The sequence below is a fragment of the Maniola jurtina genome, chromosome 8, assembly GCF_905333055.1.
Source record: "Maniola jurtina chromosome 8, ilManJurt1.1, whole genome shotgun sequence".
Taxonomy (NCBI): domain Eukaryota; kingdom Metazoa; phylum Arthropoda; class Insecta; order Lepidoptera; family Nymphalidae; genus Maniola; species Maniola jurtina.
In genome coordinates this window covers 2,023,720-2,050,978 of record NC_060036.1, presented here as the reverse complement: position 1 = coordinate 2,050,978, position 27,259 = coordinate 2,023,720, and the positions used below count along the sequence as shown (strand labels likewise).

At 37.6% G+C, this 27,259-nt stretch overlaps 3 protein-coding genes and 1 non-coding gene across 7 annotated transcripts in view; 2 read left to right on the top strand and 2 right to left on the bottom strand.

The window, feature by feature from the left end:
* The window catches only part of LOC123867655 (carbonic anhydrase 7), a 31,156-nt gene extending 20,475 nt beyond the window's left edge, over nucleotides 1-10,681 (top strand). The window contains exons 3-6 of one of the 2 annotated variants that reach the window (XM_045909818.1): nucleotides 6,952-7,155; nucleotides 8,098-8,369; nucleotides 9,233-9,463; nucleotides 10,245-10,681. In XM_045909818.1, coding sequence (XP_045765774.1) covers nucleotides 6,952-7,155; nucleotides 8,098-8,369; nucleotides 9,233-9,463; nucleotides 10,245-10,451 — 914 coding nt within the window. In that variant the 3' untranslated portion in view covers nucleotides 10,452-10,681. The remainder of the gene's footprint in view (nucleotides 1-6,951; nucleotides 7,156-8,097; nucleotides 8,370-9,232; nucleotides 9,464-10,244) is intronic. The other variant, XM_045909819.1, reaches the window with a different exon arrangement.
* A 783-nt stretch (nucleotides 10,682-11,464) lies between these two features.
* Nucleotides 11,465-14,459, bottom strand: LOC123867657 (V-type proton ATPase subunit F). Its single transcript, XM_045909821.1, has 5 exons — nucleotides 14,301-14,459; nucleotides 14,051-14,132; nucleotides 12,892-13,097; nucleotides 12,142-12,165; nucleotides 11,465-11,578 (listed from the first exon to the last, which is right to left on the bottom strand). Exons 1-5 carry the CDS (start codon nucleotides 14,352-14,354, stop codon nucleotides 11,546-11,548), a joined length of 399 nt encoding a protein of 132 aa, XP_045765777.1. The 5' UTR covers nucleotides 14,355-14,459; the 3' UTR covers nucleotides 11,465-11,545.
* Nucleotides 14,460-15,592: 1,133 nt separating this feature from the next.
* Nucleotides 15,593-27,259, top strand: part of LOC123867652 (pre-mRNA-processing factor 17) — a 54,986-nt gene continuing 43,319 nt past the window's right edge. For all 3 annotated transcript variants that reach the window (XR_006796472.1, XR_006796473.1, XM_045909812.1), the window contains exons 1-10: nucleotides 15,593-15,919; nucleotides 17,388-17,661; nucleotides 18,759-18,918; nucleotides 19,272-19,387; nucleotides 20,057-20,160; nucleotides 21,563-21,670; nucleotides 23,320-23,428; nucleotides 23,928-24,082; nucleotides 24,619-24,752; nucleotides 25,355-25,576. Coding sequence is in view for 1 of the 3 variants with exons in the window: in XM_045909812.1 (XP_045765768.1) it covers nucleotides 15,743-15,919; nucleotides 17,388-17,661; nucleotides 18,759-18,918; nucleotides 19,272-19,387; nucleotides 20,057-20,160; nucleotides 21,563-21,670; nucleotides 23,320-23,428; nucleotides 23,928-24,082; nucleotides 24,619-24,752; nucleotides 25,355-25,576 (1,559 nt within the window). In the remaining 2 variants the exon portion in view is untranslated. The remainder of the gene's footprint in view (nucleotides 15,920-17,387; nucleotides 17,662-18,758; nucleotides 18,919-19,271; nucleotides 19,388-20,056; nucleotides 20,161-21,562; nucleotides 21,671-23,319; nucleotides 23,429-23,927; nucleotides 24,083-24,618; nucleotides 24,753-25,354; nucleotides 25,577-27,259) is intronic.
* Nucleotides 22,790-22,938, bottom strand: LOC123867918. The gene has a single exon (XR_006796538.1). It is a non-coding gene; the product is annotated as a U12 minor spliceosomal RNA (small nuclear RNA).

Below are 27,259 nucleotides of genomic sequence, written 5' to 3'. Positions count from 1 at the left end.
ATTTAAAACCGCGCGCTGCCATACAATAAAAATATAAGGAAATAAGTACCTTATCTATTATCTTATAGTAGCTTCTAAATATATTTACAACTAACTAATGCCCGCAGCTTCGCTCGCGTGGATTTAGGATTTTAAAAATCCCGATCCTTTCATTTCCCAGAACAAAAGTTGCCTCTCCGTAATAGCCCGTCCCCGGGATGCAACTTGTTTCTGTATCACGTAAGAATATTTAAACGGATGATCCTTTTCAAATCCCGAGGGATCACCATGATTTAGGAATGCAATTTCTTACAGCATCAGGGTTGAGATCAACGACAAAGTGTTTACTTGGTATAGATACCTTCAATATCAATTAATAATCGACACTTTTTAAATCCCATTAGCTTTAGTAGTCAGGTCCCCTGCAACATCAGGGTTGAGGAGTTGGAATCCAAATTTTTTATTGAACAATGTCGCAAACTTTCTTTATCGATTAAAAAAACTACCCAAAATTACGCAGTTAGGTTACCTGCCAAATTTCATGGTTTTGAGTCAACGGGAAGTACCCTAGAGGTTTTCTTGACACACACGACAGACAGAGAGATAGACAACAAAGTGATCCTATAAGAGTTCCGTTTTTCATTTTGAGGTACGAAACCCTAGAAAACGTAGGAACGGCATTCCGAACCAGTGGTAAATTTTTCTGACCATCCAAAAACACTTTGAAGTTTACCTAAAAGTTTACAGGAATAAAAATTTATCATTGTATTCGATTCCATTTCATTCTATTCCATTCTGTTCAAAGATAAATAGATAATAAAAATATTTGTCACCGAAACAATAATTTACGATACATCGACCAATATCAATTTTACTGATGACAATCTGACTATTACCAAAGTGAACGACTACTATAATATCTATTATATACGACTAACATAATATGTATTATAAATTGTGTGCCGTTTGCATTCTCACTAGGTTCTCATTAAGTTTGTTTTATTTGGTTAAACTTTCTGGCATTTATATTGTTATGACGTTTAATTGGCAAACAGTCTGTTTATTGGCTGAAACTCAAAAATTCAGCCAATCACAACAAAGAAAATATTGTAATAATGATTGATGCAGCTTTCTGTAATTGAAAACAAAATATTTGACATTAACTTGAATGTGACAGTGTTTTCCGAATAGGGTTGCCAGAGGCCCCGTATTTTACTGGTTACCCCGTATTTCAGGATACAGAAACCTGTAATTATGAAAATAAAATACGGGGCAAATAAAACTAAATATTTTTAGGGTTCCGTAACTCAAAAGCAAAAAAGAACTCTTATAGGATCACTTCGTTGTCTGTCAGTCTGTCAGTCTTTCCGTCTGTCCGTCTGTCCATTTGTCCTTCTATCCGTCTGTCATGTGTTCATGAACAAATATTAGTATTTTCAATTTTCAAAGTAAGATAACTACATATATCAAGTGGGTTATCATATGAAAGGGCTTTACCTGTTCATTCTAAAACAGATTTTTATTTATTTTTATGCATATTTTTTTAATGCATAACAGTTTTTGATTTCTCGAGTAAAATGTCGGAAAAAATACCCGAATACGGAACCCTCGGTGCGTGGGTCTGACTCGCACTTGGCCGGTTTTTTACAAATTCAGCAGGAGCTGGCTGGCGAAATCAAACACTGACGTTATTTCCAGTAGAAAGAATATTTTCCTTTTGCGGCAATGCGTAGCCGAAACCCACTCGATATTGATCATGGTCGTAGCCAAGGCGGCGGGGCTTGGTTTGAGGATGTAAGCCTTTTTTTATACAAGCTAGCCCGTGACTTTAATCTTTTCTAGTGGTAAGTGATGATGCAGTCTAATTTCTTGGCCGTTAGGGCCATACTAACCATATAACTAGCCATGACCGAAGCCTCCCACCAGACCAGAAATTTTGAAATGGCGACTGCGCCTGGGAAGCCGTCAAAAACCTAAGCCTAAAATAATACTTACACTATTTCTTGCATTTGCTTACCAATTTTTTTTTTTGGAAATATATCAAACATTTCGCGGTCACTTCACTCGCGCTTTGAATTTCTATTACTTGGTGTAAACCCCGCAATTTCGTTTGCATGAATTTAGATTTTTAAAAATTCCGTGGGGGATTTTCCGGGCTAAAAAGCCGCCTAAAAAAAAATGTCTGGGATGCAAGTTACCTCTGAATAGTAAGTACCAAAATTTTGGTAAAGAAGATGGGCCGTGAAAGGGTAACAAATAGATAGGCAAATAGATATACTGTCGTATTCGTAATATTAGTATGGATAGGAAGCTTTAAAAATAAAATCTTGCTATGGCTAAACTCGTTTCCCTTTCACTTTAATTTTTTCTGTATTGAACCAAAAACACTTACGCTCACTGCGCTCGCGCTTTTTTATTGTTGTATTTTATCTCACTGTCAAATTGAAAGGCGAAATTCCACTAACCAGGTAATTAGCCCATAAAGTTGAGCGAATGTTTTTTTCCTCATGACAGGATTCAGTTCCGGCCCTAATAAAACCTCTCCCGCAATCGATTCCTGGCTACGGCCATAGTATTGATACTGTGAAGGTGGAATTACGAATTAAATGTAATTTTAAGTTGAAATGAGAAGATTGTATGCATGAAATGTATAACATTTTGCTTTACAACACTAAGAGTTTTTAAAAGCTATTTAAATAAATAAATCTTTTATTTAAAACCACATTGCAAACACAGTTCACCAATCAAGACACGGCAACATACAGAGAAAAAATACAAAACTTACAAATAAACTGAAATATCTAAATAGGCTTTCCATGCATTTCAGAGAGAACCAACGCCTATTTCTTCAAATACTTCAAATTTTCAAATTTCTTCAAATCTAAACCCCGTATTTTTGATGGTGTAGCCTGTAAATCAAAAAGAGCCAGGTGGCAACCCTACTTCGACCTAGACAGAATGAAAAATTGTTTTCATTACTCGGTATGCCTACTGCCATAGTGTGACAGAAAGTGTGACGGTAGTTGTGACCTCTGATTGGCCGACTCTCTTTCACTATTTGCTAAAATTGATGATTGCAACAACAATTTTTTCTTTTTTGTAATCGAAAACAGAACACGGACGTCAAACAGGTTGACTAATTGCAATCATTTCTGACCGGCTAACATTGTTCCGCTAGTGGCTCAAACTCACTGTCGCAGCAAGAACATGGTAAATTCAGCCAATCACAGCAATTTGAAATTTGGTTATCACAAATGTACCGATCTAGGAACCGAGAATGCACAAACCAGGGCAGATAGAGATAAGAACAATAATATCATACGTAGGAAATCGACGGGGGATCGTTGACAACGATAGCCTTAAATGCAGGTGTTGGTCTTCTATCGGATATGGTTAGCGCACGACCTTTGGAAGATTCTATCAAAACTCGTCTTAAGGAAGCTAGTTCAAACTTAAAAAGGAAAGTTCATGACAAGATAGACAGAATTAATATGTCTGGCTCAGGATATATAACTAAAAGAAAACGACAATCTTCATTCATTCAACCGCTGACAGCTAAAGTGAAAGCTATTAAAAAATCAAGGCTCAGTCAAAATAAAATAAAAGATATATTTTCTAATTAATTATGTCTTTTTTACATAATCATTCATGTGAGTGTATTAAATCAGAGTTAGATTTGTTTGCTTTGCCATCAACGCAAACAAGTATAGAAAATGGATTATGGATTCATTACAAACCCATTTCATCCCTTGCTGATGATGGACCGATAGAATTTCAAATACCTGGAACGAGCGAAGACTACATAGATTTGTCTCATACGTTGATCCATTTAAAAGCTAAGATAGTGAATCAAGACTTATCAAAACTTAGTTCATCTGCAGTTGTAGCTCCAATTAACAATTGGTTACATTCAGTCTTCAGTCAGCTGGATGTATACTTGAATCAAAAACTCATTTCACCTCCAAACAATACATACGCTTACCGTGCTTACATTGAGACATTATTAAACTATGCGCCAGCAGCAAAAGAATCTCACCTGACTTGCGGTCTTTGGTATGAAGATACTGCGGGGAATATGGATTCAGTAGATGAAAAAAATACAGGTTTTACTAAAAGACAGAGTCTTGCAGCCGAAAGTAAAGAAATAGAAATGATTGGACACTTACATGGTGATATATTCAACCAGGAAAAATTTTTGATTAATGGTGTTGAGATGTGTGTTAAATTAATTCGCTCAAGGGAAACTTTCAGTCTTATGGCTTCTTCAAATGATTTAAAACTTAAAGTGTGTATCACGGATGCAACCCTTATAGTTCGACGCGCGCGGATCAATCCGACTGTATTACTTGCACATCAAAAAGTTTTAGCATCTACTACTGCAAAATATCCAATAACTCGAGCGGAAGTTAAAGTTTTAACAATTCCTTCAGGGGTTCAGGGTAAAACACTCGATAATATTTTTCTTGGTCAAGTTCCTAAAAGATGTATTGTCGGATTTGTTAACAACGCAGCATTTAATGGAACTCTTACGAAAAATCCATTCAACTTTGAAAATTATCATATGAATACATTTAGTTTATATATTGATGGCCAACAAATACCTTCAAAAGCTTTGCAACCATCATTCGATGATAATACTTTCAGTTCAGCCTATCATACGTTATTCTCAGGCACGGGAATCCATTTTTTAAATGAAGGGAACGGAATATCTAGGGAACAATATGCAAAAGGCTATTGTCTCTTAGCATTCGATTTAACTCCTGATTTATCAGCTCACTCTAGTCATTGGAATCTTATAAAGCACGGTAGTGTGAGGCTAGAAGTTCGCTTTGATTCAGCTATTCCTGAAACGATAAACTGCATCGTATATGCAGAGTTTGACAATGTTATTGAAATTGATAAAAATCGGAATGTAAGCGTGGACTATAGCAGCTAAGAAACCTAATTTCTGTAAATAGATTAAGTTATAATTTGTACCTACATTATTATTAAGGTTTGTAATAAAACACTGATACAAGAAATATTTTTTGTTTTTATTTAAGTTATGGACCATTATTTTTAATAAGACTATGCTGTGATAGCCTAGTGGTTAAGACGTCCACCTTCTAATCGGAGGTCGGGGTTCAATTCCAGGCACGCACCTCTAACTTTTCGAAGTCTTGTGCGTTTCAAGTACTTAATTAAATAACACTGTTTTAATGGTGAAGGAAAACATCATGAGGGAACCTGCATGCTTGAGAGTTCTCCATAGTGTTCTTAAAGGTGTGCGAAGTCTGCCAATCCACACTCAGCCAGCGTGGTAGACTATGGCCAAAAAACCCTTCTCATTCTGAGAGGAGACCCGTGCTCTGTAGTGAGCCGGCGATGGGTTGATGATTTATAATATATCTGAAATAACATGGTCTTACGTCCCATTCATGTATGATCCTCGGCAGCGATAAGATCAGTAGTATTGAAGTAATATGAATACAATAGGGATAAAGACATATTTAAGAAGAATACACCCAAGTCTGCAAGACAATGTGTATGCCGCAAACCGGTTACCGATTTATGTTGAAACACCAGCCTATTTAATAAGCAATCTAGACCCCGATTATAAACCAGGATCGCATTGGATAGCCATATATATAGATACAAATGGTGTTGGACAATATTTTGATTCATTTGGACGAGCACCACCAAAATATCATAAGCAGTTCTTGGAAAGAAATACACGAATATGGCAATTCAATACAAGGCGGATACAGAACGATTACACATCAGTTTGTGGAGAATATTGTATAATGTATTTGTATTTCATGTTTACGGGTTACTATACAAGTTCAGATTTTTTAGATTTATTCAATGGAAATACAGTAGAGAATGATATATTTTTATGTGAGTTATTTAAATCAATATTTGAAGGCTAATAAAGAGTAGTTATGATTCATGCGTTTCCTTTAAAACCCATAGAATGAAGCAACGAGCCAGCGAACAATAGAGCGTCATTAGTAGGTGATTAAGCAATTAGATAACGAACTAGGGATTAATTTTTCGAAAAGCTAACTTTGCAACCGTTAGAGATACGACGTCGGGAGTGAGCGCAATCGATTCAGCGTACCCCAAAACCTTTTTTTTTTTTTTTTTTTTTTTTTTTTTTTTTTTTTTTTTTTTTTTTTTTTTTTTTTTTAGGTTTCGATCTTGACCGAGTCACGGAGGGGGCTGAGGCAGCGAGGCATGGGAGGGGGCCAGGGCCTGGGGCAGAACCGGCGAATCCCCTACTACTTATTTGACAATAATACTTACTAATAAAACTTGTCGGGAAGATAATAAACAAATCGTCTCACTAATTATAGACTCGGAGCCGGTCACCAGTTTGTTCAAAATGCTTGTAGAGCTTGTCTATTTTGAAATAACGCGCCCCACAATTTAGACATATCTAAGTGTGTAAATTGCGGTGGTGGGGCGCGTCATTTCAAAATGGACAAGCTCTACCTACCGGTTTTTTTTCGGTTGTCTCAACAACGAAGACAACGCTCTAAGAAACCGTGGTTATCTCATTCATAAGTTTGATCCATACTAATTAATATTATGAATGCGAAAGTGTGTCTGTCTGTCTGTCTGCTACCTTTTCGCGGCCCAACAGTTTACTGTTAAACCGATTCTGACGAAATATGGTACGGGGTTAGCTTATATCCCGGGGACGGAGACAGGCTACTTTTTATCCCGGAAAATCAAAGAGTTCCCACGGAATTCCTAAAAACCCATCCGCTTAACCGATTTGTATGAAAAGTACCAAGGTTCGAGTAGCTTGCGTCCCTGTAGTTGACATAGGCATTTTATCCCGGAAAATGAAACAGTTCCCACGGGATCTTTAAAAACCTAAATCCGCGCGGACGAAGTCGCGGGCATCCTCTAGTATACAATATTTTCTGCCGGGTACTGTATATGTTCGTGTAGAGTTAGGTTTTATGATGTTTGTTTGTTTTACAGTTGCAACAGCCCTCGGATGGGGCTACCGAGCATCGGACCAGCGTCGATGGGCTGTCCTCCACCCAGCTTGTGGCGGACGCCAGCAATCGCCCATAGCCATTGCAGCACGACAAGCCATCCCCATCTCTATACCTGCCATGGAGCTTATCGGCTACCAGAACCCCTTGCCTGGACCATTAACTACCACCAATAATGGACATTCAGGTAAATAAGGGCTTCATTTAGTGACATCCTTTTCAGAACAACTTCTGCAGACGACTGCAACGACATAATTTTTATTTTTGTCTTAACGATGTAGGTACCTGCCAATCTTTTTCTTCTTATGGTGCCTCTTAGGAAGGTTGGTGATCATTGCAGAAACGTGAACTTTGGAAACTGCAGCTCTGAATAATTACAGAAGTGAAGCACAGTTGTAGGTTCACAAACCAGAATATCCATCCACCCAAGTCCCTTCAGCTCTATATTTGGCCTTGCGTGATTAATTCTGGCAGGTTATTAGGATCACGACTTATACCAATAAGCTACACAGTAATTTAATAACTTCTTCTAACTTAATAGCTTCTACTAACTTTACATGAGTTTTGGGAAATGCACAAGTTTTTTTCAAATATAAGCAGACGAATTAGCGCTTGACGATTGTAACGACGCAGAAAGATGCGGACACGTTAAACTGCAAGCTGATTCTCTCAGTCTCAGTCAGTCAGTACTCAGTGTCTAACACTGAATGATAGCCACCGAGCTGATTTGACATAAGTTGGTTCTACATTGCTGCTTCACTGAGTGATATTAAAGTATTTTTTGAATATAATATGATATTAAGATAATTTAATATATTTGATACTTATTATTAAAATAATTTTTGACATCACATGACATCGGTGGCCATCATTCAGTGTTAGACACTGAGTTAGCGAATCGATAGGCTGGAAAGGGATTTATAAACCCATGCCTCTATGATTCCGGGACACTTGCACGTAGGTACTTAAGTATTTGGTTAAATTGGCAACCAAAGTGTAAACTTGATTCTTACGACAACCCTTATAAGTAAGTTAAGTTATAATATAACCCTTATAAGTTGTTTTGTACAATAAAGTTGTTTAAAAATAAATAAAATAAGTTCTTGAATCTACGTGATCATCTTTACAGTGGCACTCAACATCCCAAAATATTCCTCTGAAGAGGAAAAGAAAGGTTTCCGCCTGCCCTACATCTTTGGTGGTCCTCTTGACAACGAGTATGAAATAGAAGGCCTGCATTTCCACTGGGGTGATAAGAACAACCGGGGGTCTGAGCACACTCTCAATGATATGCGACTTCCCCTGGAAATGCACATCATCCATAGAAATAAGAAGTACAGGAGTTTGGCCGAAGCCCTGCAGCATCCAGATGGTCTTTGTGTGCTTGCTTTCTTCTACCAGGTAAAGAAATATTTATGAAATACTTTATTAACACTTCACTTTCATAAGTTTTTTTTTATTGTTATTACGTGAATACTTAATTTGCAACCAATTTGCAGCAGTTATCCAGAGTAAAACTTGCTGAATAACCTAATATAATAAAATAGATCACTAGACTCAAATTACTTATCCAATGAAATCCTAGTCATTTGACGCCTCCCATACTGCGGGCACTCGTCACTCGTCGGAAGAATTTGCTGCATACATTTTGCACCATCGTGAACCTGCGCAGTGGGCGAATTATTACTGATCCATGAAATAATTGTTATGTAGACAAAGTGTATCTGTGCCGCCACGCTATTGCTTCGTTAGTTGACCCTTCGTTTCTCGCTATGTAGGACGTAGGTACAGCATCCCTACGCAAACATAATCCCTTCACTGTCGTTCAGATTCACAGAGATTTTTTTACCAAATACCAACTTTCCTTAAAAATTATCTTTAAGAGGGGTCTCTCCGTCACTCGCTCTATACAAACGTAGTTCCAATTTCATTTGAATATTAAGCAACCAAAGTCCATGAAATTTTGCAGACATATTCTAGAAACTAATATCTATGCCTGTGGTTTTCCAGATTTCTGTTAAAATATTCGGTTTCAAAGTTACGCGGTCTTAAAAATTTACATACAAATCTTTGAGCCCCTATAATTTTAAAACTACATATTTTTAGAAAAATCTAAAACGCCACAGGCATAGGTACCTAGATATTAGTTTCTTAAATATGTCTGCAAAATTTCATGGACTTTGGTTGCTTATTATTCAAATGAAATTGGAACTACGATTGTATGGAGTAAGTGACGGAGAGAGCCCTGTTAAACGTTTCCGCAGGTGGTGGAATTCGAAGCCAAGCTGCTGACTCCCATAGTAAAGAACCTGTCAGCGATTGAGAACTTCAACTCGAGCATGCAGCTGCCGCACACCTTCTCTCTGTCGTCCATCCTGTCGGGGCTGGATGCGGAGCGCTTCTACACGTACAAAGGCTCGCTGACCACGCCGCCCTGCGCTGAGGCGGTCACGTGGGTCGTTTTCTCCGACTACCTTCCCATCTCTGTGTTCCAGGTAAGCTTCAAAATCGATATAAAGGTTGCTTTTTTCTTTTTAAGAACGTCATGAGCGCCATCATATTTCGTTGCTTACGCCTTTCTTTTACGTGTAATCCACTGCTGCACACATGATGTCCACGTGGGTTCACTCCGCTCTAAACATTAGCTCTGAATAGTTTAAGTAAAATAATAGAACCAGTCAGTAATGGTACTGAACAAATAGTCCACCGGCTCTTGGGGTAGTAACTACTTGGGGTAGTTAGACGCCATAATTATTTTTTTCATCAGTTAAAGGCTAAGATTATGGAACCTATAATGGGTCTTAAGTTTTAGTCCTATCATACGTAAATTATTAAAGCTAACTTCCTATATACTTATCTAATTTTCAAGACAGCGTCGTTTAGATGTACCTAAGTTATAATTATATAGAGCCTCAATAGCTCAACCGGTAAAGGAGTGGACTGAAAACCGAAAGGTCGACGGTTCAAACCCCGCCCGTTGCACTATTCTCGTACCTACTCCTAGCACAAGCCTGACGCTTAGTTGGAGAGGAAAGGGGAATATTAGTCATTTAACATGGCTAATATTCTTTATTAAAAAAAAAAAAAATTCATGTGCATTATAATAAATAAATTTTTAAAAAAAACCTATTTCGAAATGTAATTTTTCGGAAAGGTGCACTAGATATACCTAGTTACCTACCCTAAATTTTAATACCTACCAAAGTGTACCAAACCTGGAGTAAGGTAAGTAAGCAGAGTAGGTACCTATTTGTATAAATAAATATTTACTTACAGATGGACAACTTCCGCGGTCTGCTCTCCAACCTGAACCTCCCTCTGGTGGACAACTTCAGGCAGCTACAGCCTCTGTTCGGGCGGCGAATCTTCGTCAGAATAACCTCCAAGAACCCAAAGTTCAAGAAAACTAAACTACACTATTCCAAATGGGACTGGGTCGGACACAAGAAGACTGAAAACGACATCGCGGAATTCGACGACTAAAATTCAACTAAATTTCCAAAAAAAAAAAACTAATCTTGTAACTAAACTTAGCACTCTACGGGTATTATTAATTATTATTATTATGTTTAACAGAGGACTCTCCATATAACTCACTCAATCTATACAAGCCTAGTTGGTTCTTATTTGAATACTAGCCGATTCTACCGACTTCGCCCGCGTGGATTTAGTTTCGAAATCCTGTGGGAACTCTTTGATTTTCTGGGATAAAAGTAGCTTATGTGCTAATCCAGGATAATATCTATCTGCATTCCAAATTTCAGCCAAATCCGTCCAGTAGTTTTTGCGTGAAGGAGTAACAACATGCACACACACACACTCACATACACACAAACTTTCGCCTTTATAATATTAGTGTGAAGTGTGACTAACCAATCAATCTCAATGTAATTTTGTAGATTATGTCTGTGGTTAGCCAGTTTTCCATAAAAATAACTAGTTTTAACACACAGGCTTAAACAGAAATCTAGAAGACCAAACTAACTTAGATATTAATTTATTTACTTTCATGAAGTTTGGTTAGTATTCAAATGAGACAAACTACGTTTGTTTGCGAATGCACTACAAATACATAACATTGGACAATCAAAGTTACCAATCGACATCTATAATTATTAACTGACATGACCAATTTTTTTTACCTATTTTTAGTCATAATGATTGTGATTTAGTAAGAAATTAGACTAAGTACTATCTCTGTTGTACACGAAACTCAAATCCTAGATTAAATAGGTACTATTATGTATCCTTTTCTAGGTTGACAGTGCATTGATTTTTAGTACAGACTAATTTTAGTTTAGTCAATGTTTAGTTTTAGTTTCGTGTACAAATGAATGTGAGTATTATATTATATTTGTTTAAATAGTTGTGTGCACAGTATCATATTGTATATTATGTGTGCAAATAAGTATTATTTGTGTAAGTTATTAATTTTATGATGTAAATAAATAAATATAAAAAGAATAATTTAAAATCGTTTTATTACATAAACAGATGTAATTATTTACAAATTGTAGGTACTTATGTGTATTTTGAAAAGAATACAATAAATTAAAGAAAAATTGAAGAAACTAAGATTAATTTGCATAGTTATCAGCACCAAACATTGACTGAAAAAAAGAAGAATTCTAATAAGCAGTGATAAATAAATATAATTATTAAGTAGTTGTAGAAAAAATATTTAAGTAATAAGGTAAAATAATAAAAAATGAAACTTACCCTGGAATAGATTAGACAAAAAAGAACAAAAAAACCATGCACAAAAATATTATTTTCGGTCAAATAAAACACGCGAGGTAGATATAGTGATATATTATAATACAACTTCAACAATCTATATAATAGTAATTGTTCTATAAATATAACTAATTAATTAATAACTTTTTCGGATGATAATTCATTAAATAATGATAATTTTTCCATACCATTAAATATGCAGAGTTAACCATATTGATTGAGTGGAATGTAAATAGAAAACATTTTAGTTTTTTGCTATTGCACACAAAAAACAAACTTATTAAATGCATATTTAGTTTTAGTTAGGATAAAATGGAGAAACACATTAGTTTGTTTTCACTGTCGATGACATATTTATAGTATGTTGTGCCAGTCAATATTTAGCAGTATTTTGGTATTACATAAAAAAACATGCAATAGTTTTACATTAGCGTACCAAGTCATCTGGGTTGAACATGCCCTGAAACAAAAAAAAAGTACCTATTATTTGTTTTATTGATGTGTAGTCAAGAGCGTATACTAAAAAAAAACCGGTCAAGTGTGAGTCGGACTCGCACACAGGGCTTCCGTATCATCGTACAAGACAGGTAAACCGTAAACATTTTTATGTAGAAAATTTATTTTATTGACAAAACTAGCTGACGCCCGCAACTTCGTCCGCGTGGATTTAGGTTTTTCGAAATCCCGTGGGAACTTATTGATTTTCTGGGATAAAAAGTAGCCTATGTGTTAATCCAGGATATTATCTATCTCCATTGCGAATTTCAGCCAAATCTGTCTCATGGTTTTTGCGTGAGGGAGTCACAAACATACACACACACATACACAAACTTTCGCCTTTATAATATTAGTGTGATAGTGTGATGTAAAACATTTGTTTCTCTGACAGAAAATTTATCATTCAGTGAACATATTATCAAATCAAATATAAAAAGGGTTTAGATTTCCTTATTGGGGTGTGACAGACAGACAGACATAAGGGTTCCCTTTTTTCTGTGAAGATATAGAACCCAAAAAGATTTTGATGTATAATGTAGATATGAGGGAGGATTTGGGAACCCACCACATAATTTATTAAACCTTCTACCATTGTATAAATAATGGAAAGGGGTCACAACTCACAACCCTCTGCAATGAAAACTATAATGCAAAAAGAGAGATGTTCAGATGACTGATAGTATACTACCTTAGCGCGACGTAGAATGGAGTCTTTGCTAGCATCATATGGATGGTCCTTGGAAGGAATCTCAAGCACGGCGGGCACGGGCGAGGTATGTGAATCAATCACATGGCGGATCATTTCAGCTACATTCTGGTTGATGAGGATGATGTCTATGTCGTCGCGCTTCACAAACCGCTTGAAGCACTCCTCTATCTCACTCACTGGGGTGTCTGGAAGTGAAAAATCACTGACCAATAGAATAGACAATCTCTATATTCTATGCATGGAAAGAAGTTAGTATGTCATGCAATCCCATACAAATGACAGAGACAACAATCTCAGTGGGTGTTAACCATTTTGAAGTACAAACATGTTTTCAAAAAGATTTAAATTTTTTTCAAAAAACAATCAAAATTCAATTTGAAAACATAATTTTGCTTGTGTGGTTGGTGACTCAAAATGATTAATGCTCACTGAGGTATTTGTAAGGTATTACATAACTGAAAGAGCCATATACTAACTTCTTCCCGTGGAGAGTAGAGTACCTATAGTTCAAGGAATTCCATAGTAACATGGACCTTTAAAAAAAGTCCAACAACTGTATCACGAACTGTAGTACATGTCACTTCCAGTTGCTTAGCTGGTTAAAAACACAACAAACATCATAGTGCAGTTGGCAGAGAGGGAACTAATGAGGGGCCGAGGTCCAAACGACAGCCACTCCAAGGCCACCATAGCAGAGGGATGTTGGTTCAAGACCTGCCATTTCTGCAATATTTTTCCTTATCACACGTTATGCACTTAAATGCTGGGGTGTTGGTACATTTTGGTAAAACAGGGTCCAGTTGCTTTTCAAAAAAAAATACTTCATTGGAATTACTCAAGGGTCTTAGGGTGCAGTTGGATTCAGGTGGCACAAGACCTGTGGTGTAGCTATATCCAGAAGTGGGTTTCTCTTGGTTGATAATGATAATTTTTCAAAAGCTTTAGGTGTAATCCCAACTAGGCTTGTTGTAAGAGTTTAATGAAACTTTACAACAAACAAAAAAACAATCAAAGAATGGTGGTTAGCAAAACCTTTACAAAAAAAAAATGTGAAGAGAACAAGCCTATGCAAAAGTTTTTACTTGCTTGGAATATGTACCTATCTTTTATTTATTAATAAACAAGGAGGAGTGCTTACTTTTATCAACAACCATGAAGTTGGGGTGTCTGTTTTTGTTGATTTCACCTATTCCCCCGAGCAGGAAACCTACACAGGTGTCCTGAAAGCATTAAGACAAAAACTTAGTATGAAATACTATTATAACTGCGAAGAACTAATACATTTGAATACAAATTAAATATATTTTTGTTTTCAAAAATTTCTTTAGCTACACTGAAAAATAATGGTGAAAACTAGGTTGACTATCAAAAATATTTATTGTACTTACTTCATCGCCGATGACGCTGATTAGTTTTCCTTTTACAGCAGCTTGGAGGGCCATTTTTTATGTGTTTTTATTGAATTTTTGCGAAAATCGCAAAAATTTAAAACTGTCACAAGAATTCGTCACCTGACTAAAGATTTTTGTCAAAAATGTTGGTCAAATTGATTATAAGGCTAAATCCACATTATCAAAAATCATAAAATAAAAAACATCGTATCCAGATCGGTTGCAGTGCACAATCAGTCTATAATCAAAGACAAGTAAACCCATTTTATCTATGGTAGTCAATTTTGTTAAGTTGGTATCCTTGAAATTCCAAGCAGTGTTACCACTTTTGAGGATTTCGCCCATGGAGGTTAGAGAGAAGGAGAACGATCGCTACGCGCTAAAGCATTAGCGCGCCTGTCCCTGAAAATTGGTAGAATTTATAACCGCGCTGTCGTCGGTAAGGAGTATCTGTGAAGTTAGCAGTTTATGAGTACAAGTAGATGAAGTTAGTTGCATAATGTATAAATTTTCTTCGCGGCATCGGTGAGAAAATAATCGTGCTCCGTAATTTTTTAATTTTTGACGAAAAGAATCATTAAAAAATGGTGAAATATTGTATTGTGCGTGGATGTACAAGTGGTTTAGCATCTGATCGGAAAAATAGAGTGAAAAACAATTTACGTCAATCATCATTATTTAAAGTACCAAAGGTAATACCTATCTTCATAGTAGCACATTGAAATATTGAATGTGTAAAATTATTATTTGCTTAATTAATAATGGTTTTTTTTAAATATTATATACACGTATATTAAACGTTGATATATCATTTCAAATTAGCGCACAACAGCCCGCTTTTATTGAGACAACTTAGCGATCGCAGCGCCTCACTTATTTTGTCCGTATTTCGGGGACACTATTTTCTACAGCGATCGTTCTCCTTCTCTCTAACCTCCATGATTATTATATGGAGGCTCCGCCCATGGACCTATTATACTATCACGTCTCCGGACTTCGTCTGTGGTGGCGTTTACTGGCGCGCGTGTTGTGACTTTTTGGAGTGTTTTTTGTTAGAAGTGGCCGGTTTTTGTGTTCTGCTGGTGTTTATTGGTGGTGGAACTGACTGAGAAGCGCTCTAAAGGGGCGCCGCGTGTATGTCGGTGGGCGCCGGCACAGACGAAGTCTATACTTATACATATAGTTTCCCTAACTTGTAAATAACTACACACTTGACATTGGCTAATCAGTGTAAAGCCAGACGAGAGAAAAAAAAAATCACGTCTCTGGTCTCAAGCTCAACTCTCATGTCAGTGTCAAAAACTGTGGTGTTGACTGTTGACTGGTTTGTTTTGATTTTTTTATAATTGCAAAGTTTCATGTAGGTTATTTCAATATTAAATTAGGATGCTATAAAAAAGCAAATACTTGAGGATTAAGTAAATTATACCGAAATCAAAATGTTAAATATAAAAAATTACGGTAGCAGTTCCGAGGACGACTCAGATAACGAGGAAACAAACACGCCAGAAGGCACCAGCAATGAAACGTTGCTTACACATTTGAAACCTGTTGATCCCAGTATATCACTCGCTAAGAAAATGGAAATATGCGCTGCACCACTCGTAACACCCACTGTAAGTATAAAAAAGTCCATTTATTTGGAGCAAAAGCTTAGTGTAGCCTTAATAGACCTTTGAAGAGCTGTAGGGTGTAATACCTTAAACCTTAGCATGTTAATATACTGGTCATAATCATCAACTCATCGCCAACCCAATACTGAACACGAGTCTCCTCTTAGAATGAGATGGGCTTAGTCTGTAGTCCACCATACTGGCTCAGTGTGGATTTGCAGGCTTTGCAGTTTGCACACCTTTGAGACCACTATGGAATTTCACAGGTATTCAGAATTCCCCATGATGGTTTCTTTTACCATTAAAAGCAAGTGATATTTATTTATTAAAAACTTGCAATGCAATAACTCTGAAAAATTAGAGGCGAATGCCCTAATCAAAACCTGGACCCGTTGAATAGGAGTCTGAAGTCTTAATTACTAGACTCTCATCTCCTTGTTAACATACTACTAGCACCTGTTGTTTCAAATTTTGACAATTTTGACTAAACGATTTTGAGGTTAGTTCTATTTTTAACCCCCAACCCAAAAAGAGGGGTGTTATAAGTTTGACATGTGTATCTGTGGATCTGTCTGGCATTGTAGCTCCTTAATTAATGCACCAATTTTAATTTAGTTTTTTTGTTTGAAAGGTGGCTTGATCGAAAGTGTTCTTAGGGATAATCCAAGAAAATCGGTTCAGCCGTTTGAAAGTTATCAGCTCTTTTCTAGTTAATGTAAACTTCACTTGTCTGGGATGTTATAAATTTTTAATTTACACTTGTTTGTATCTTAATTAAACTACATTGACGTTTCCGAGATGCAGGCTATAACTATACCTTTGATCAAAATTAGTTATGTAAGTGGATGGGAGTGAAATAGTAACAGACAGATACAATTTTGGAATTTGCAATATTGGTATGGATTATATTACTGTCCAGCTGTAGGCAAGAACTCTTCTAATGTTTTGTTAAATGAATAAAATGACTTGTTGATTTTCCGGGATAAAAAGTAGCCTATGTGTTAATCCAGGATATTATCAACCAAACCAAACTTCAGCCAAATCCGTCCAGTAGTTTTAGCGTGAAGGAGTAACAAACATACATACACACACACACACACATGCACACAAACTTTCGCCTTTATAATATTAGTGTGATTGAAAAATTCCTGAGGTGAATTTTTTTTTGTATTTGTTGTCACTAATTTCTTTAAGTCTATCAAATAATATTTGATTAGTGTTACTTTTTGATCTCGTAATTACACATTTCTTATGCTTATTTTACTCTTTTTGCACGAAATATTATTTTATTAACGATTTTAACCTAAACCAGAACCATGAGACAACACAAAATATTTTTGTTAAGCTGGTATCATTATTTTATGATTATTTGACGTTTCTAGTTGTCATGTTGGTCTCTGGGATTAAAAAATATCAATGTGGGTTGAATCCTTTTCACATAACAATATCTATTAATCTTTTATCTTTCCAGAATAATGAAGACTCAAGAGTCCTAGTAAGCAATACCCAGGAATTAATGCACAATCCAAAATATGAAGAGCTCTTTGCTCCAACATATGGCCCTGAGAACCCTTTTCAAACACAACAGATGAAAGCCAGCAGAAACATGCTCGCAGGCTATGTGGAAAAGGCTCATATCAGTGAATTCCAGTTTGAGAACCAGAGACGAACATTTACTAGTTACGGTTACGCTATAGATCCTTCTACTGAACCTATAGTGGATGAAAAAGGGGATGCTATTGTTGGTTTGTAGTGTTTTAAGTACTTTAATCTTATCTTTTTTTACAAAACTTCATATTGAGCAATTTTATAAATGCGAAAGTGTGTCTGTTTCATCTCATCTGGTTTGCCAATTTTTATGATAATGTGCAGCAATAGCTTGCATCCCAGAAACAGACATAATGCTACTTTTATCCCAGAAAATCAAAGGACAACAGGATTTATAAAAAACTTAAATACATGTAGACAATGTTGTGGGTATCATCTAGTCTTAGGTACATATAAAAATTATTTATTATTATATATGTATGTTTGTATATGTATTTCTCTCTAGACAACAAGATACTGATATACAAAGCAATAATAAAGCCAATATGGTCATATGGCATACAACTTTGGGGATCAGCATGCAACTCCAATATTCAAATTATACAAAGAGCTCAAAATTATATTTTGAAACAACTGTCCAACGCGCCATGGTTCTCACAAATATCGGAAATTCATGAGCACTTAAACATTAACACAGTAAAGGAAGAAATTCTAACTTATAGTTGCAACTACAAAACAAGGCTTACTAACCACCCAAATCGCCTGGCAGTGCAGCTGACAATGCCACAGGCAATCCGTCGACTAAAGAGAAAGCATATACTAGACATTTAGCTGAGACTTATGGAGTTTTCCCGCTGGGGAAGTTTTCTCCTAATGAACGCCAACTTCCTCCAACCAATCTGCTCATAGTCCACCGACTGATCGCATGATAAGGCAACCCCTCAAAAAAAAAATATGTATTTTGAAACCAGTTGAAACTTTGTACAGTTGTTGTAAGTACTTGCGAAAATGTTTCTGACATAGTATCATCAATTTACAACATGTGGCGATCAAGTTGTACATTAAAGAGGTTTGCAAAACATGCCGGGTATTATCCAGTCCATTTGTACCTTTTATATTATGGACTAGTGCATAACAGGTGTGTGCTACTAGCCAAAAAAAAGAACACTTCGCATTATCGCCTTTCTAATGAAACTGGTATGGGGCACATGGGTTGGATGGTTTCAAAGTCTATAACGGACATAGATGGAAACATTTTTTGTGTTTTGTATATTAACATTGAGATATTTTCTAGTGTCAGCAATGATAGCACCGCCAGTGGAAGCCGAGGGTAAGACTGTGTTTGAAAGCATAAAGAAGAGGCCCCTGGACAAGAAGAAGAGGAATCGGAATGACAACCCGGAGGACGTCACGGGCTTCCTGGGGCCTTGGGGCGGCTATGAGGGCGAAAGGAGGTACTTTAACATTTCGCTTTATCTTAAACTACAGTAGTACTTGAGACGTAAGCGCATGCACCTATAGTAGAACATTCAAAGATTAGGGAGAGTCCCATATTGTTGTTGCTTTTACATCTTTATAACTGTCATTTTAGAGCATGCTGTCATCTGAGTCTACATTGGTGAATTTACATATTTTGTCCCTCCAACCGGCTGGTTTTTTTCTCTCCTGAAACCCCCTTTATGGTTACATTCAGGGGCCTTAAATATCTCTACATATTTTGAAAATTGATAATCAAGGATTATGTTAATGATGAAATAGCGTGACACAGGACTGCAATAGCTTATACTTAATATTATGTAAATTACAGAGTAATGAAACCAGAGGGTGACGAAGCCAAGGAATTAGAGGAAATACTGGCAAAGCGACAGAAAAAAGGCAAAGTTGATGACGACAAACCACTGGAAGAGAAGTCTATACTACACAGTAAGTTGAATCTCTTGCAAATGCCATTTCTTTGTAACATCCGAGGCTAGCGTAACTTTTCAAATTAATGTCACATGACATCACACACTTTGGAATAAATTTTTATCAGTTTAATATAAGTCTGATGTCAACAACAATGTACCAAGCCACATTGCACCTACCGACCTACACCAGAGTGAACTGGAGCGAGGGAGCTCTCGGTCGATGCGATATGTCAAATATTAGGCTATGGTATCGTAAAATCATAGAAAAATAGGGCTACTTTAGGGCTACCTGTGTCAAGTGTACTAACATTTCACCCCTGCTAGTGACGTCATAGGCTCAACGTTTAACTGTCGTGAACTGTGTTTAAATGGCGTTAAATGTTACCTCCCGTTTCACGCTAGGTCTATGAAACGACTAGGTCTGTTTGATTTCACGTCACCTCTAGCCTAATATTTGACAGATATCGTTTCAGGATCACTTTAGTTCACTCTGGTACATCTGAAAGTATAAACTCTACAACAATTGGCTATAATGCATTGTTGCAACAAGAATAAAATAAGCCAATAACGACAATAATTGCGATTTTTCCCTAACTTATAAATAACTACAAACCTGACATTGGCTAATCTGTGTAAAACCAGAAAAAAAAACTCTATGACTATATTGTGCTGTATTTTTTTGCAGTCGACAAAGCCACTGACTACTTGGGTCGGTCGTGGATCGAGGCTCCTAGAAGTGAAACACAACTACGGAGTGACACACCCCCCGACAAGTGTTTCTTGCCAAAGGTATGTATTTTTGACGACCTCCATGTCGCAGTGGTGGCGCAGGGTGCGAGGCTTGGGCCGTAGCTAGTTACCACCCTTCCGGAAAAGCCGTACCGCCAAGCGATTCACTTGGTGGTAAGCGACTGCATCATCGTTTACCACTAAGTAAGATTGTAGTCAATAACTTTTATCTGAATTTAAAAAAAACCGGCCAAGTGCGAGTCGGACTCGCGCACCGGGGTTCCATACTCGGGTATTTTTTCGACATTTTGCACGGTAAATCAAAAACTATTATGCATAAAAATAAATAAAAATCTGTTTTAGCATATACAGGAAAAGCCCTTTCATATGATACCCCACTTGGTATATTTATCTTACTTTGAAAATTTAAACGCATTTTAATATTTTTTTTTTAGTGACATAACCTCAAATTCATGGTTTTCAGATTAATTCCTTTACTTGTGCTATAAGACCTACCTACCTGCCCATGATTCTAGGTCACGGTAGGTTTTCTTGACAGACACGACGGACGGACGACGGTCGGACAGACAGACAGATAGACAGACACAGACAACAAAATGATCCTATAACGGTTCCGTTTTTCATTTTGAGGCACGGAACCCTAAAAATGTAGCAAGCTGTCTTCGCGCTTGCGCTAAGATTTTTCTTCTTTTTTCGAAATGGGAACTCTTTAATTTTGGGAGATAAAAAGTAGCCTACGTCACTCTCCAGGACTTCAACTATATCCGTGTAAAAAGTCAGGTCAATCTGTTGCTCTGTTGCGGCGTGATTGAAGGACAAACCAACAAAAACACGTTTGCATTTATAATAATATGGGTATAATGCGTAAAAAATGAGTTCTCAGTCTCAAGCGCCATTTCAAATTTATGTGTTCATCACATAAAATCATCAATCAAAAATAAATATCTATAAAATAAATGTATCATGTCAAAAATACGATTTTAGTCCTTATTTTAAAACTGAACCGTACTTTTGATGTGACAGTTGACCCATAGAGTTAAAGTGGCGCGTGAGAAGTTTATTGTATGGACTGTAGTGATGTCGATGCCTAGAATGAAATATGTATTGTAAAATTAGAATAAGTTATGCATGCCACTCTGTGGCAGATTGTAGTTACTTACCCATAAACATAACATCTATTGTACTCATAATCATAATTAATTTATTGCAAATACACGTTTTACAATAGGTGGTACAAAAGTTTAAGGTTACAGTGTATTTACCATTATAGTGGTGTGCAATAGGCAACATAATTCATAATTATATTGATTACATGAATGACAATAAATGGAAATTGGAAATTATTATTGTTACAAAGGAACTACATTTTTTAGGAATAAATCTAAACTCAGCAAGATCAATCTATGTAAATAAATGAAATGAAATAAAATCTGCATTGCAGGCACACATCTTCACGTGGAAAGGTCACACAAAAGGAGTGGCTGCAGTGCGCTGGTACCCGGGAACTGCACACCTCATGCTCTCCGCTGGCATGGACTGTAGAGTTAAGGTATACACCATTCATATATCTTACTATACCTCGTAAAATCGTTCGTAGAACGCGGGATCATAGGCCGCACCAGTGACGTCAGTCATTAGAGTCAAAGAAGTCAGCCGTAATTATGCAACGAATACGCATTTTGCGGCCGCGCGTAATTGATACCGTTATTTGTTCCTTCTCAATACTCTGTTCCTTCTGTGCAGGTACAGTCATAGGCCGTAAATCACTTAGCACCTTAGTGATCATAGTCGAGTTCGGCGCACATGCGTTAGGTGTGTGTGGCGTGTTTATAGAAAAAGCTCATAAGTGAGACAGGTTTTTGATACAATAGATTCGGGAAATTGCTTCTCGAATTCTGAGGCCGGCCGTACATCGGCGAAGCCTATGAAACTGGTAGTACTGTAGCTGGAGCGGAGCTCTGGCCGACGACCCTGGAAGGACGAAAGCTTGTGGCGCAAGCTGTCGTGCCTACATGACAAGTGCATGAGGCCAGGGAAGTACATCCTCCAGGATGAACCCACTGGGCGTCGCGCAAGAGAGGCACTGGCGCACGTTCGTAAGCCTTCCCGGAGCCTCTTAATATGCGCTGAGGGTTGCCACCGAGGGGGTTTAGTGGGTAGAAATCCCACATAACCCGATCTCTCCTCAAAGAGATTGGGTATCTTGAGATTTTCCCCTAAACAAAAAAAAGTACTGTATAGTATAAACTATTGTCACAGTTCACGACTGTAAAACGTCAAGGCGTCGACGTTACTTAACATTTGACGCAGATAGCCTTGGTTTATTGCGATGTTCTAGCTCTGAAAAGAGATAATATTTCATACACAAAATCTGATGTTCATAATTATTATGTACGGAACCCTAAAGGAGCGAGGCCCAACTCACACTACCAGTTTTTTAACTACACTATTCCGCAATCTTTCCATCTTTCGTCTGTAAATACTCGAGAAACGCACTTCACCACCAATTAATACTAGGCAGACTATGGGTGGTGCGCCGACTCTGAACAGGTATTTGTACGGAATTGGGGACTAGGTGCACCTACCACCTACTATAAAATTTACCTATTTTAGTACAACTTGTCTGTAACCGAGAATTACCTCTGTTATAGAAAGAATTAAAGAAATCAAGGCAGATCGCTTCACCCGAATCGCGTGCAAAGTAGGCGCGCGACTCAAGGGGACGACCTGTACCTTTCAAAAATACATTCGCCCTTAGCGGACATAGCCAAGCGTTACCAAGGCCCAATAATTTCCTTACTCAATAGATTGAGGCACGAAAATGTACCCTCGTCCGTCGCCCTATGTGTTATTCTTTACCTAGAGATTATAGCGCAATGTTGTTTTTTCTGTTTTGTGATCAGCGCCATCTAGCGGCATGTTTGGAAATTTGATTTTTTTTCTAAAAATGGCTTATATTATGACGTAGACGTACATGAAATTAATGTCCTCAATTTAATATGCTTCATCGAAAGTGTCGACAATTCAATATTTTTTATTCTACGACGTCCTGCTTTGGCCGTGATGTCATTGCCCCCTACGAAAGGGAACCAATTAGGTTATCAGAATTTTAATTTGCTAAATTATTTGTATATGTACTTATTTTTAGGTTATAAGTTAGTCAAATAAAATTAAAAGAAATATTGATTTGTACAATAGATCTGGGAGGTGTACGGGTCGCGGCGCTGCGTGCGCACGTACTTTGGCCATCGACAAGCCGTGCGAGACGTCAACTTCAACAACTGCGGGAAACAGTTTCTCTCTGCAGGTAACATCATCATCACCATCAAACACCTACCGCCGGCTCACTACTGAAAAACTACGGCAAACATTAGTATAGCTATATACCTACGGCTACGGTTATAACAGTCTAACTCGGTAGGCAAACGATTTGATATTCCGTTATATTTTCAATATGGCTGAGACAGTATTGTGATTTTGTATGAAAAAATTCTACTGCCTATTCTAATAAAGTACCCCGCCGGAACGTGTTAAGGCGATTCACTTAGCCACGGCTCTAAAACCACTAAAATTTCACCGTGTATATTGTTCATTCAACAGCCAAGAAGATATACGAGAACTTCAGCGTCCTGCATGTTATGCGTGTTGACGCGTATGATGCAAGACATTATGCCGATCTGTACACCCATTTAGGGTGGTGCACAGATGAAAATGTACATTTGTATGCTTTACCAACTGTACTGTACCAACAACAAATAAATGCATTTTCTTTGTTCATTTTGTGTAATGAGCATGTGTGGTTGCAGCCTACGACCGCTACATAAAGCTATGGGACACGGAGACGGGCGAGTGCATATCGCGCTTCACGTCGCGCAAGGTGCCCTACTGCGCCAAGTTCAACCCGGACGAGGACAAGCAGCATCTGTTCGTCGCCGGCACCTCGGACAAGAAGATCATATGCGTAAGGCGTAGTTAGCTTAGCCTAGATCCACTCCCAGACCCAGTAAGGCCCGGCCTCTACCTAAGCGGAGAGGAAAGATGAGCTCAGTCCACCGGCGGACCACCTCGCAAACTTCCTCTCTTGAACAAAAAACAAACCAGTTCAAATTGGTATAAATACATTAAAGAAACGGTCAAGTGCAAATCTGTGGTAAAGTGAACTCCCACACGAATGATTCCGTACCATTATACAAGAAATAACACTTTATTTTTTTGTGATGTAGCCACAAATTCCAGGTTTTCGGATTTATTCCTTTACTTGTGCTATAAGACATTGCTACCTGCCTTTCAAGATTCTAGGACCTAGGTCAACGAGAAGTACCGTATAGGTTCTGATTCCCCTTTTCTTGATAAACACGATAGGCAGACAGATTACGAAGTGACTCTATAAGGGTTCCTTTTTTCCTTTTAAGGTATGAAACCCTAAAAGTGGCCCGAATTGAGTACCAACTGTTTTTTTCGGATGTCGGTTAAAATACTTGATTTGTCTGTTGACAGTGGGACATCCGCAGTGGCGAGATCGTGCAGGAGTACGACCGCCACCTGGGTGCAGTCAACACCATCACGTTCGTGGACGACAACCGCCGCTTCGTCTCCACCTCCGACGACAAGAGCTTGCGGGTCTGGGAGTGGTGAGTACAGTGGGACATCCGCAGTGGCGAGATCGTGCAGGAGTACGACCGCCACCTGGGTGCAGTCAACACCATCACGTTCGTGGACGACAACCGCCGCTTCGTCTCCACCTCCGACGACAAGAGCTTGCGGGTCTGGGAGTGGTGAGTACACCACTACAATGAGAGCTGGCGAAGAAAATCGTGTACAGTCAGTCTGTAAAAGTCGTGTAAAATCAGTATAAGTCGCATCGGCAAAATTCGTTTGCGCAGAAAAGCGCAATTTAATGGCGACTGAAACGGAATATACACCAACGAAATACAGACCTTATTGCTTGACGTTAAGATTTTAAACACAAAAACAACAGAGACTTATGGTATATCGCGTGTTCATAACATGGCCGCGTAGCCAACAAGCAATAGCGGACGGACGCGCGCTATGATTGGCTGAAATATTGGCAAAAATAAGAAAAAGCTGTTCTGTTTGGCGGCCAATTTTAAATAAGCCCTTATTCGAAAGTGACGAGAACATTACTTCTGTCCAAAAAAGATCTGAATTACTTTCAAATCGCGCCTAAAGAATATTTACTTCAAAAATAAAGATTTACTCAATTTTTTCGTAGGGACATCCCCGTAGATATGAAGTATATAGCCGATCCGTCCATGCACTCGCTGCCCGCGGTGACCGCAGCACCCAATGGCAAGTGGTTGGCGTGCCAGTCCATGGACAACAAGGTGGTGGTGTTCAGTGCGCTCAACCGGTTCAAGCTCAACCGCAAGAAGACCTTCGCGGGACATATGGTGGCCGGCTACGCCTGTGCCGTCGACTTCTCACCGGACATGAGGTAAGAACCGTTTGAACATTGCCATAATTTGTCTATGGGCATAGTCATAAATTTTAGTTACTGTATCAAAATGCTCTAGAGGAAATTACAAGAAAAACTGTGTTTTTATTTTTCTATATCTTTTAAAATGAGTGAGATAATGAAGATCAAAGTGCGCTTTTTGCTCAAAGTTTTTATCAGAATTGCATAATATGTTGGAACGTCATACCACAGAGCAACGTCGTATTTCTGCCTTTTATACGCTCTAAAATAAATAAATAAAATAAATAAAGCCTTTATTTCCAATTGTTAATTTAATAAATACAATAATTCATTTTATGGATAGTTCAAGCATAAATATTTGTTACAATTCAATATAATATGACAACAATTCAATGATAAGACACGCTCTATTATACGCTCTATTCATAATTTATTCGCCATAAGATAAGATAAGGTAAGATAGAAATTAAGAATTTAAAGCTCATAAAAGACACTCAATGGTAAATAGTTAGCGTGCCAGACCATGGACAACAAAATGGTGGGGTTTAGCACAAATTCAAGCCCAACCGCAAAAAGACGTTCGCGGGACACAATATGGTGGCCGGTTACGTCAATGCTCAAGATGTTTGCCGGGCACTCTACAGGCATCATTCGATTGATACCCATATTATAGGAGCTTAAATGAAAATAAATTTTAGCTTGCGTTTATGACTAATTTTCGTTTGACGTCGATATCACCGCACATAACTCCGAAAAATTATAGAGGTACCTACCCGGAATCGAACCCAGAATTCGTTAACTCTATTTAATCATCGACCTATAGAATTAAATACAAAAGGATGGAGGATGGATTTGGTCAAAAACTGGTAACTACCTACTGGAATAAATTGAACCTACCAATTTCACTATCTCATTGTTACGGCCGATAAGATGTTTTGGTTTCCATCGGAGAGCTAATCAACTCTTTTATTGTTACTTTTACAAACACGACTGATTTACATTTGAAAACACCTAGGCCTATAACAAAAATAAAGTTAGAAGTTTACACGGGTCATCTCCGTGCCGTGTCGCCATGCGGATTTGTTATTCTCATTATGATTTTATAAAATTTTGAATATAATTATGCAAAAAAACCCGTCAAGTGCGAGCCGGCCTCGTACACTAAGGGTTCCGTACCATTGTACTTTTTTTTTTAATTAACATGGATATTTTTATTATTTGTTGTTTTAACGGCAATAAAAATACACACTGTGTTAATTTTAGCTCTCTACAGTTCATGAGATACAGCGTGCTGCAGAAAGGCATACAGACCGACGGAAGGGTAGCGGAGGCTTAGTAATAGGCTCCCGTTATAAAGATAGGACTTTGGTCTTCAACCCGAAAATAAAAAGATCCAGGTAGCAAGGCACTATCTGTGGAAATGCCCGGAATATATATGTAGGTCTTAGTAATAGTATACTGTTGGCATTCTTCAGATAAGGAACCCTGAAAATTGTTATTTTTCTTAGAAATCGGTAATTTTGTTATCTGGGGTCTCCCAGGTCTGGGTCCATGGACTTAGAGGGGACTTCGAGTATCGATATAATATTATCTTCATTTTTTTGTACTAATATTATGGTATCTGTTTCATAATATAATACACGCGATTGAAGGTATTATGATCACGTTATTACATAATGATTTCATAAAAAAAAGTGTTTA

Bases quoted from the DNA above. Each gene is read 5' to 3' on its own strand.
- LOC123867657 (XM_045909821.1), bottom strand. From the start codon at position 14,354: ATGGCCCTCCAAGCTGCTGTAAAAGGAAAACTAATCAGCGTCATCGGC. The intron at 14,133-14,300 runs GTAAGTACAATA...TAATGCTTTCAG, and splicing joins TCAGCGTCATCGGCGATGAA to GACACCTGTGTAGGTTTCCT. The intron at 12,166-12,891 runs GTAGTATACTAT...TTTTTGTTTCAG, and splicing joins CCATTCTACGTCGCGCTAAG to GGCATGTTCAACCCAGATGA.